This window comes from Mustela erminea, chromosome 4, assembly GCF_009829155.1.
Source record: "Mustela erminea isolate mMusErm1 chromosome 4, mMusErm1.Pri, whole genome shotgun sequence".
NCBI classification, from domain to species: domain Eukaryota; kingdom Metazoa; phylum Chordata; class Mammalia; order Carnivora; family Mustelidae; genus Mustela; species Mustela erminea.
The window spans coordinates 12,329,766-12,342,403 of NC_045617.1; the positions used below are offsets into that span (position 1 = coordinate 12,329,766).

General features: G+C 34.5%; 1 protein-coding gene across 10 annotated transcripts in view; it reads right to left on the minus strand.

The window, feature by feature from the left end:
* The window catches only part of SCAF8 (SR-related CTD associated factor 8), a 189,686-nt gene that overhangs the window by 143,752 nt on the left and 33,296 nt on the right, over positions 1 to 12,638 (minus strand). For all 10 annotated transcript variants that reach the window (XR_004284748.1, XR_004284749.1, XR_004284750.1 and 7 more), the window contains one exon: positions 8,544 to 8,588. Coding sequence is in view for 7 of the 10 variants with exons in the window: in XM_032338646.1 (XP_032194537.1) it covers positions 8,544 to 8,588 (45 nt within the window). In the remaining 3 variants the exon portion in view is untranslated. The remainder of the gene's footprint in view (positions 1 to 8,543; positions 8,589 to 12,638) is intronic.

Sequence of the window (12,638 nt, forward strand, 5' to 3'; positions counted from 1 at the left end):
TAGCTAAGTATCTCACCCAAAGTAATTTCCTAGAAATCACATATGGCACTGAAGCACAATTATATTCTTGAAAAATCCTTGGAAACCTGAGTACCGGTGAGAACAGGATCCTTAATCCACCCCTAACACACACATACATGTTTCTAATGGCACTTTTGGCTGAAACAATGAGTGATTTCATTCTGCAAAAAGACAAGATGATGTTCATCTACTATACTTCATCTGTTTCTTCAAATACTTAAGAACCTTATCCTTAGATTCTTTCTTACATCAAGAAAATAAAAAGACCTTTAGCATCAATTCACAAGTATCTATTTTAACACTCTGTTAAAAACCTGAAATATTTCGTAAGAGGGCAATAATGTTGGTGTTTGGATACTGAAGTTTTAAGTTTAACCTACCTAAAGGTTAAAAATACCTGCTTTGTTGTAAATTATGGTTTTTGAATGCCTGAAATAGTATTCCCTCATGTTCCTAAAACATCTAGCATATTCATCCTTCAGTTCATGTATCTGGCCAAGGCTATCTTCCTTTGACTACCATACATCCAAAGAAGTATCAACCTAAAGAAAACTTAAAATTTAATGAAAAGCAGGACATCAACTTTGTTAAAATTTATCTAGTCCCTAATGCCACAAATATAGATAAGTGATTAATATTTATTGATTGACCTGATTTACTGGCATCTTAATTTTGCTAAAGACAAAAAAAAATTGACATAAATTATTTCATATACATGATTACCTTGAGAGCGAGATTCAACAGAATTTTTAAGTTGTTTATAAGAGCTTTAAAAATTAATACTGAGGGGTGCCTGGGTGGCACAGTCAATTAAGTGTCCAACTCTTGATTTCAGCTCAGGCTGCGACCTAGGGTTCTCCTATTAAGCTCTGGGTGGGGCTCTGCACTCAGCAGGGTGTCTGCCTGAGATTCTCTCTCCCTTTCCCTCTGCTCCCCCCACCCCATGCTTTCTCGCTTTCAAATCTTTTAAAAAAATACTGAATGGTAAGTAATGAATGTACTAAATTTTTAAAAAATACATCTTTTTCACTGATTCATAACAAAAACGCAGTTTACAAACTCACAACACAGAAGAATCATGAGAGCACAAGATAATAAATGGAGCTTTTGAGGCCTATTGTGAAGATTCTGAAAGCTTCAAACATATATTAGCAGTTTAGTGATAAACTATAAGGCCTAAGGGGAAAAAAATTTTCTTCATCCACGGTATCTTCAGATATACCTATATTAAGATGTGTAGAACGATTTTCCCTCACTTATAGAGTAGGCATTTTTGCCACATAGAATGGGGGGGAAAATCGTAAGTATGACTTAATGTTTTAAAATAACTTAGTAATTGGTAAACTTAGCTGAGTCACCAACTATAAACCTAAGGAAAAATTAAGACCAAGAACCTGAAATGTTTCCTCAATTTCCTCTTCAAGTTCTATCAGTACTGAATATACAAGAATCCCTAAGACTCTCCACTGGTATAAGGAATTTTTACTCTTTAAATAATAATAATAAAGTCATGTCATATTAAGTTTTCAGTTATATCATCTTTAAACTACATCTTAGTAATTTTCAATTTCTTCTGCTGCAGAAATAATTTTGTAGAGAGAAAGTCAATAACACAGGGAGAATCCACTTTTAAACATATTATGTGACTTTCATTCTAAGGTTATTCAAGCTATTACATGAACACCATTAGAAGTCAAGAGTTTTTTGGCAAAAAAACCTCTCTAGGTGACCTGGACCACATACTTTGCAATATATAAACACACCTTATATAATGATTTTATTATTAGAATTTTTGCTGCCACTTTCTGCTCTAAAAGTTAACATTAGGGACACCTGGGTGCCTTGGTTAGTTGGGCATCCAACTCTTGATTTCAGCTCAGGTCATGATCTCAGGGTTGTGAGATCGAGGGGCTCGGCACTGGGCATGGAGCCTGCTTAAGATTCTCTTTCTCCCTCTCCTTCTGTCCCTACACCCCCGCTCACGCATTTTGGAGTGCTTGTTCTCGCTCCCTCTCTCTCTCAAAAAATAAAAAAGTTAACATTAAAGGAAGTAGAGCTCCAATGGTAAATACAGGAGCATGTGGCTGCACTTGCAAAGCACTGAACGGTACAGACAATAGCTTTTAAGTAAGGGCTATTCCCAGGACATGGTCATACCTAATACTATATGAGTTCTCAAAGTGAATACTGGAGAAACATCCTCTCCTGTTTCTGGGAGGAGGTAGAGAAAAGGAACCACTGTGAGACAGCCAGCAGCATTCTGTTCTTAACAAGGTGTATCTCAGGAGAAACTACTTAACCAAAGCCTGATCTGCAGGGGTTTAACCAGAGCCTCACTGACCTAGTGTAAAGAAATTACAGCCATCCTGCCCTGTCTAAGAAGGATTAAGAAAAACTGAGAAGCATGTGTTAAGGCCATGGCCCAGAGGTACAGGCTCTATAAAAAACCTAACATCATACTCAATGATGACAAACTGAAAGTTTTCCCACTAAGTATGGGTGACAACCAGGAATGGATACCCCCCCCCCCCCACTGCTTTTCAACATCATACTGGAAGTCCTAGATAATGCAACAAGACAAGAAAAGGAAATAAAGGTATACAGATCAGGAAGGAAGGTTCAACAAGAACTAAACACATATAATACTCTTAATTGAGCCTGTAAGATCTTCACTGCTGACTCTGAACCTCTATCTACGTGTTACTTAAGGAAATAACATTTAACTACAGAACTCAGAGATACAAAATAAGTGGAAAGACTAAGTGGTATTTTTCTTTTAAGATGGCAAACATACTGTTTTTGTGTTGTTTTCAAGACTTCTGTTGATTCAAGTTTTCCTAAAGGTGTGAAGCTGAAAGGGATGATAGGGAATCACTAATTCCTTCCCTCTTTATACTTAGGTCGTGGGCACCCAAGCAAGGAAGCAAGAGGTGGACAGGGCTTTGATACTTCACTGACATAAAGTATCATCATATAACTATAGGAGAAGGGAGATGACAAGGAAGAAAAAAAAGTATTATCCCAGTTCCTGATGAAACAAATCTAAACAAATCCAAATTTAAAGTACAGCTTAGTAAAATATTTCAGATTAACCTCAATGTGATAATACTGAAACTGAAGAAAAGTAGTAACAGTTTGTAACTAATAATAACCTAATATTTTTCGGTTTGAATAAAGGACATTTTGCTCTTTGACTATAGAAATTCATTGTATTTGATGAGTCCTTAAGAATCTAAAAAACATTCTGACAAAGAAGATATAAAGCTGGCTGGAATTTAACTCCTTAAGTAAAGGTGAAATGAGGGTAGTATTTTTTAAAAATAATCTTTAACTAAGACTTACTAGATTAGAAGAATTTAAGTCTACCAATATTAAGTGTGGGTAAAGATGGGAGCAACACAAACACACACTGAATGAGAGTGGGAGTATGATTAGTACAACCATTACATAATTTATTTGGAATTATCTAGCCAAGTTAAAGAAATACAAATCCCACTACCCAGCAATTCCACTCCACAGAAATAGAAACTACACCAGGATAAATATGAAAGTGTATTCTCAGCAGTATACTGTTCATAACTCCAAAAACTGGAAAACATACACACACACACACACACACACACACACACACACACACACACACACACAATGCCTATCAACAGAACAGATAAGCAGAAGTTATTCACGTAACGGAATATATACCAATGAAAAGAAACAAATACTTTTATAATCAACAGGAATGAATCCTAAACATGTAATACTGAGTAAAAACAACTGTACACTAAAGAATATGTAACAAGGATTCCATTTATGCAAAACTGAAAAGCAGGTTGAACTGCTTTAAGAATGCAGACTTAAAGAGTAATACTATGTCAAACAAGAACACGACTAACATAAAACTCAGACTATGTATTACTTGGGGAGAGGTATGATCAAGAAGAGGTAGTTGGAGACTTCAGCCAAAGTTCCATGTCTTGCACTGAGTGGTGGTTATACAGGTAACTTAAAAAAATTAAGCTATGCATATTGTGTCTTCTGCACTTTTCTGTATATGTGTACAAACATTTCATATAAAAAGAAACATTTATATAAACTTCCTTGAGTTCTTAAACACAACAGACAAAACTTTCTCTTAATGCCTAACAATGATAAGCTCAAGATATATTTAAAATGTCAATTTAAGGTGTATGGGATGAAGAACTGATCAAAAATACCCCAGAGCAGAGTTTAGTAAGAAGTACATAAGGCAAATGAGAATCTGAAAATTTACTATTTTTAAACTATCTGTGGCCAACTGCCCAAATCTTTGCATACCCCACACCAGAGGCAAGAAAAGCCAGAGTAACCTTTCAAGCAATTTTCCTGGCCTATGGGAAATCAGCTTCCACTATTAATTTGCCTTTTCATTTATTACTCTCATTCATTCTTCTATAAATCTCTCATGCTAAACACAGACTCACAAATAACACAGTACCAAAGCGCTGCAATATCTCCCCACTTTTTGCACTATTTGTCTATGATGGATGAAGGAAAAGTAAAGACAAGCTAATATATGGTGTTCTGGGACGAGAGGATACCCAAAATTATAAGCTAACATCATTAAATAATCCTTCACATTTTTCTTAGATCTTTCAATTGACTACATGCAATGTACATAACAAACAGACTTTTTCATAAATGTGTTAAAACAGTATTTCCTACTACAAACAATACTCTAATTCAGAGGTTTTACAAATTAGGTTCCATAGAAACAAAGCATCTATGCAAGGATGTCAAGGGTTATGGGGCAGAAAACAAAACAGGTGGAGTGGGCTTCTGGTTCCCTACCATCATCAGTAATGCAGCATTTTTACGAGTGTTTTATCTGCCTTCCTCCACCCCGCCCATAGTAAAGTTCCAGTGAGACTAGGAGAGAGGGAAAAAAAGGTTTCCTCTGGTATTAAATAAAACCATATACAATCTGGAACTTCATCAACACTAAAATAAAATCTTTGTTCTGCAAAAGACCTTGGATCTTGTGTTGAAAGAATGAAAGGACAAGCCACCAACTAAGAAAAAAATATTTACAAACCATCTCTCTGACAAAGGGCTTACATCTAGAATATTATTCAGAACTCTGAAAACTTGACAGTAAAAAAACCACCCAATTAGAAAATGAACAAAATATGAAGAGACATTTCACTGAAAATGCCAAAGCTGCATGTGAAAACATGTTCAGCATCATCAGCCATTAGGTAAATGCAAATTAAAGCACAATGAGACACTACTATACATTTATCAGAATAGCTAAAGTGGTAACACCAAATGATGGCAAAGAATGTGGAAACTGGATCAGTCATACACTGTTGGTGGGAATGTAAAATAGTACAACCATTTTAGGAAAGAGTGGCAGTTTCTTAAGAAACAACATGAACTTACTTTCCCAGAGAAATGGAAACTTATATTCACACAAAAATCCACAGACGAATGTTCCTGGCAGCTTTATTAATAAAAGCCTCCCCAAATGGAAATTATTTAGATGGCTTTCAATGGGTGAATGGCTAGACAAACTGTGGTACATCCATACCAATGGAATGTCATTTAGAAATGAAGGAGCCATTAGATACATGCACAATTTGGATGGATCTAAACAAAATTATACTGAACAAAACAAGCCCATTTCAAAAGTCTAAATTTACATAACATTCTTGAAATGGCAAATCAGAGAACAGACTAACGCCCCCAGGAGTTGCGGGGGGGGGGCGGCGCGGGGATAGAGTAGAAGGTGGCTCTATAAAAAGGAGAAGGAACATGATGGCTCCTTGGGGTGATGAACTATGTTATATTCTGACTACAGTGCTGGTTTTATGAATCAATACATGTGATTAAATTGCATAGAACTAAATATACATACACACAAATGAGTGCATGTAAAACTGGTAAAATCTGAGTTTGGTGGACTGTATGAATGTCCTGGTTTTAGTACTTATGTTATCAGGACATTACCACTGGGAGAACCTGGGTGAAGAGTATAGCTCTCTTTACCATAATCTAATGCAAGCATCATCTATTGATTAAATGACACATGAATCTGCAATTTTCACAAACTAGCTTAAAAATGCACTCACACAACTCAATTTACCATGAACCAACCCACTGCTGAATTTCTGTTTTAAACTGGGTAGGGGTAAAGTATTCAAATTTCTGCCCAAACACTGACTGGCAATGTCATTCTTCTTTGGTTCTAAGTCAGGCTTTAAGATCAAAAGTCTCATGCTCTACTGACTGAGCCAGCAAGGTATCCCTCTAAGGCAGACTTTAAGGTACAACAGTAAGCTGTTAGACTGTGACCAACTGTACAAGTGATGGAAGAGCTGTACAGATGGTTTACCTCATTCACTATGACATAACAGAAATGTGGATGAACCTCTTAACTATGAAAGATACCATTTCAAACCTCTTTCAGGCTGTGGAGAAACTAGGTGAAACTCAGAACTCAGTATATAATGACCAAAGACTGTGGAGGGCTAGATAAAACTGAAGCTCCCTAAGACCATGAAAACGAGAATCTATACAAAGCTTCTCTAAACCTGTCTGAGAAGTATTTCTCTTAGGAGAAAAATCAAAATATTGTGCCAGAAATTACCCCTGAAGGTTATACATTCTAAATGGAGAATGGCATACCTGGGACTTCTAACTTTCAGACTGCACGGGTGAGGCATAAAGTTGTTCATACTATGTTAGGTTTAAGTTTGTCCTACTGTCTCTACTAAGAACTCTTTTTAAAATGTGGCCACTGGAGCACTTCATATAATTACTATATTTGAACAGTTCCAAACTGTACATACTGTATGAGGCTTCTCCTCTCAACAGGTTTCTTATTTCTATGTGGAATGTTATACCTTGGAATGTCTTGTAAAGAGAGATGAAATTCCACCTTTTTTTTTTTTTTAACTTCATCCCCTCGCCCCCGCAATACCGACTTGCTTTTCCAGGCTGATTCTACAATTATCTCACAATGGAGATAATTCTGCTCCCCAAGGTTTAAGATTCTGAAATATCTTATTAAAAGTACCCCTGCTCTAAATAAAAATCAGTAAAAAAAATTTATTGGTAAATTTGTGTTTATCCCTTAAACTCTTATTAATCAAATTGTGGTTTCTAAACTAACAGCTGAAGTATCCTCTAAGAACAGGTAGAAATGCAGACTCTCAGCCCCTTGACACACTTAGTGAATTCAGAATCGGAATTTTAACAAGATCCCAAGGTAACTCCAATGCACCAAAAAGTTTAAGATGCACTGCTTTAGACATTCAAAACTTTTTAAAATAACTTTTAAAAGTTTTAGAACAATGAAATTTTCCAATCGCCAACATTTCTATTATACTGTGATTTACCTTTTTAAAACAGCATACTTACTATATTTTACTTTGCATCTCAGCCTCAATTCACTAGTTGTTCAACTCAAAGTATGTTTTACTAATACTCTAAGTACTAAGAAACCAAGACTTCAGAAAAAAGCTGAATCACAGAAAGATTAACGAAATTGATTTACTCAAGGTTACTGACATGACAGTCAACTGACTGATTCACATACCCTTCTCCTTGTCAACTATTTTCAAAAAACACTGCAATCTTCCTGAATCCTTAAATGCCATATACCACTGATTCTCAAATTGGTACTGGTTACATCCAGGAACATGAACATGGTCAGAGTACAAAACCTAAATTCAGTTACAGTAAAGTACAAATATAGTATCATTTTGTAAGTTTTAAGCTGTGTGCACTCCTGCCAAAAACTGTGGCATGAATAGGGCACTGATCACCAGGAGAGCAAAAAACTATAATCTAGTCACCTTGGACTCTGCTTACAAGAAGTATTATCAAATGTGTGTAAGACAGCTAGCTATTTTCAACTTCATTACCCTCGCTTACCCTAGACAATGGAACTTCAGGTCTATAAAATAAGATGCTGAGATGTATAATGTCTTAATGGATGAGACAAAATCAATCAGCAGAAGAGAAGTAGTGGGTAGGCAATGTCTTATCCACACTTTATCTAAAAGAAGAGCTGCTTTCTAGGCATTCTGCTAAAATGACAAGTGAGAATTAACATACTTGAAAAATCATATGTACACCATTTTTTTCAGGGAACAGATGTTCACTATGGCACTGCAAATTAACAAGAACATCGACCTGAATGAAAGCTATTGTTTTCAGAATTATCCAAAAAGCACTATCATTTCATTTATTTATTTATTTACTTACTTACTTCTTTATTTAAGTAGGCTCCATACTGGTGGAGCCTAGTGTGGGGGGCTTAAACCCTGACATCAAGACCTGAGCTAAGATCAAGAGTTAGACCCTTAAGCAACTGAGCGACCCAGGCACCTTTATTTCTTAATTAGAAAATAAAATAAATGGAATCACTTTTGAATAGTCCATCAAAAACAAAACCTGAGTAGTTGATTTAAAAGATAGGGCACAAGGCATTTATCTATAATTACAGTACATTTAGTGTACATATTGAAAATTATACTTACTTTCTGAATGAATTTCTCAACGCTCTGTACCACATGTTTATAGAACTAAAAAAAACAAACAAACATGAAGTGTAGTTTTAAAATCTGTTCAATTAGGTCTGAATTTTTCCGTTAAGCACAGTTAGTTTAACATCGTTTCAAAGGTCTATCAAAACAATGAATTTTAATCATGAATTCTGAGACCAACAGGTCACTCACCTTCAGAAGCAATTAACTATGATACCTAATTAGTTAAGGTTTCTTGACGTGCATACATGATCAGTATAACTGAGCACTGAACACAGGTTTGAACTGTGTGGGTCCATGCTGATTTTTTTTCAATAAACTCAGTACAATACTGTAAATGTATTTTCTCTTTCTTATAATATTCTTAGTAACGGTATTTTCTCTGACTCACTTGATTATAAAAATGCTGTATATATTACAAATAACACACAAACTAAACCTTAATCGACTATTTATGTTATAGGTAAGGTTTCTGGACAACAGTAGGCTATCAGTAGTTAAGTTTTAGGGGAGTCCAAAGTTATACACAGATTCTTGACTGCACAGAGATCAGTACTCCGAACAACACGATGTTAAAGGGCAAACTGTATATCCAAAGTGTGCTATGAGATACAAAAGAATTTTAACACAGTCCTCATAAAATCATACTTTCGCATACTGTTAGGTTGACAGTAAAGTACCTGTAATAAGCATACTGGCGGATGTATATTCCTCCTTTCATGGAAGAAAAAGATTTCCAATGGTATCATTAAATTAGGGTAATACTAGAAATATCAAATAACTCAAAAAATAGCATTCATAAACATATGCAAAGGAGTTGTTTTGAACTTCATCATCTCGTTTTTGCTGGAAAGTGGAACAAGTATATATAATAAGATACAGGGATGTATAAAGTTCTCATGGATTAGCTAAAACAAACCAACAGAAGTGAAGTGAATAATAGGATGCTATCAATTATAAGAAAACAGGTGTAAGTTTTAGAAACAACACTATGAATAAACCTAAAAGGAACAAATTAGAAATTACAGATTAAAAAAATTATAAATTAAACAAAAGATATCTAAAACTTGTGCTTAATAAATTTTAATATCTTAATGGCAACTGCATAATTAGCATATTTGTTTAAACAACTTAAATTGTGCTTCTACTTATACTTTTGATCCCAGGAATTATACTTTTAAAGGACATCCCCTTAGACTGAAGAGACATATGAACATTCCTTTGAACTGCATCAAGAAATCCAAAAATCAAAAAGAAAGGAAAAACTCATTACTCATAGTCATCAAGTCAAAATGTACAAGTTTAAGCTTGGGTATAATTTTCATACTATAAAAACAGCTTACTCAACAGTGCTAAGTCACTTAAATAAAAAAGCCAAAACAACTTCTTAAAAGTAAGCATTACCTTAAACATTTAAAAGCAACATACAAAATATTAATTACACATTGAATAATTTGTACTAAATAATAAGTTCTTCTGGAAAACATCTTAATAGTTCTCTTTGCTTCTAGCTACTTTACTACTGTAATTCTGAGTAAAACTGCTTACTAAATTCAAAGTTTACCAATTCACATAGGCCTTCTTCCCCAACAGCTATTTTGTGAAATTTTGCTGACAGTGTGCAGTGTTAACAAGCACCCATTAAAATAATCATGTCCCTAATCACTGATAAAAAAAATTAGTGACTTACCTCAATATAAAACAGTATCACTTAAAACTGATTTTAAAAAGCAGCTCAAATCTCAATTTACACATGTGCTAAATGCAGTTTAAAATAATACAATACTGCAAAACAACTGGTATGAACTCTTCAAAAATATCAATGGTATGAAAAACAAAACAAAGGCTGAGTATGGCTGCGTGACAAGACAAATAAATGTAATATATGATCTTACTGGATCCTGAAATTTCTTCCATGTGGTCAGTGTACAATATAGTTACTTAAGAAATGTCTTTGTTCTTAAGAGATTCAAATTCAAGTATCTAGAGATTAAGAGCTATTATGAATGAAATCTGAAACTATCAAATGATTCAGCCAAAAAATGTTTGTGTGTATGTGTATATGTGTGTGTGTGTAGAAATAAACCAAACTGTAGCAAAATGTTAACTGGCAAATCTGAGGGAAGACTATGTGTTGGTCATTATAATATATATTTCTTAAGTTTTTATTTATAAATTTATAATAAATAATTTATATAAATATTTAATAAATAATTTATATAAAAATTTATAGATTTTTATTTATTTATTTGACAGAGAGAGATCACAAGTAGGCAGGCAGAGAGAGAGAGGAAGGGAAGCAGGCTCCCCGCTGAGCAGAGAGACGGATGTGGGGCTGGATCCCAGGACCCTGAGACCATGACCTGAGCTGAAGGCAGAGGCTTAACCCACTGAGCCACCCAGGCACCCCGGTCATTATAGTATTTTGCAACATGTCTAAATTTTCAAAATTAAAAAATATAAAGCAGTAACAATAAATCAAAGTAGTACAGTATATCATAATGTTTAGGCTCTTGACTGAAACTTGGATTCAAATTTAGCTGTACTTATTCTGACTACTGCAAATTACTTATTTTCTTAGACCCTTCCCACATCTGAAAAATAGGAGTAATGCTGCTGCTAATACTTTACAGAGCATTTTAATTTGAAAATATTCTGCTCAGAGGGAAAGGGGGCAGTGGAGAGATGGGAAAAATAGGTTAAGGGGAGGAGATACAGGCTTCCAGTTATGAAATGAATAGTCATGGGAACAAAAGGTACAGCACTGGGAATATAATCAATGATACTGTAATAGCAATGTATAGTGACAGATGACAGCTACCCTTGCGGTGAGCATAGCATAACGAATAGAGATGCTGAATCACTAATATTGTACTCTTAAATCTAGAACACCATGTATCAACTATAATGAAAAAAAATTTTTTTAGAAGTATTCTCAAGTCATATAAAATGCATCAATTATTTTCAGGCTAAAAATGGTAATACACATGTTTGCACACTCTCAGAATCACGATCATAAAAATCAGATCACAATGTAAAATAAGATAAAGAAAGCACAAAAGACTAAATAAACATTCAGACACCCAAAAATACACTTGTTTAAAGAATTCTCTCGCTTGAATGCTTACTGGTCACCATACTTTTCACTTATCACCTCTTTGATTTTCTGCATATAAATACAGGAATTTTAACTATAATGATGTAAGAAATTAACTACATGTCTGACAAATAAGCTTTGGCCGCCAGAACACTGAAAAACCAACTATCGGAATTTTCTTCTAGTGGCAATTCTTTCCGTAAATAAGAATTTGTTAAATCTAATAGATAATGTTATTATTTAAGGATTATTTATTTAAATAATTGGTACTTCTGGTTATGGCTGATGCTCTTATTTACAGTAGGGAAACATATTACCAAATATCCACAGGTTAAAACCTATTTAATTAAATATAAGCACTCATTCATTCTTGATTCTAATAGCCCTACTAAATCAGGGAGCCTTAGCTTTGCAGACAAGGACCACTTAGAAAGAGGTATCTATGGTTGAACTTCAAAAAAGATCCTTAAAGTCAAGAAATTTTAGGCAAAACTGTGCATGTGTATTCTCTACAGGGAAGTTCAAGCCTTCTCTGCGATTTTCGGAAGGATCAGTGAGTCAACATAGATTAGCTCAAAACCTCTGTATCAAAGCAATGGCTAAAGACCTATGGCCTCTTCCCACAGCTTAAATGTCCTATATACAATGAGGTTCAATTGTTTTTCATAATGGCTCATATTCAAATCTATAATAGAATCAGTAAGGAAAAAACTATTAATTTTATTTAGAAATCTATACCAAGATTCTGTAAAGTCAGTGTGACAAATAAGAAACACAGTCTCCACAACGTGGCTCTACCTAAAATCTTGCCTAAGTAAAGAAAAATGATAGCTTCAAAGCTTATGGAAGAATATTTACCAAAAGTGTTAAATGTTTATCTCTAGATGGGAGAGTTCACAGGTGATAATTAATTTTTATTTTTGTTTTTCCTCATGAATATGTATTAACTCTGCAAAAAGGAAGAGAATACACAGCTTACCCTTAAACAACCA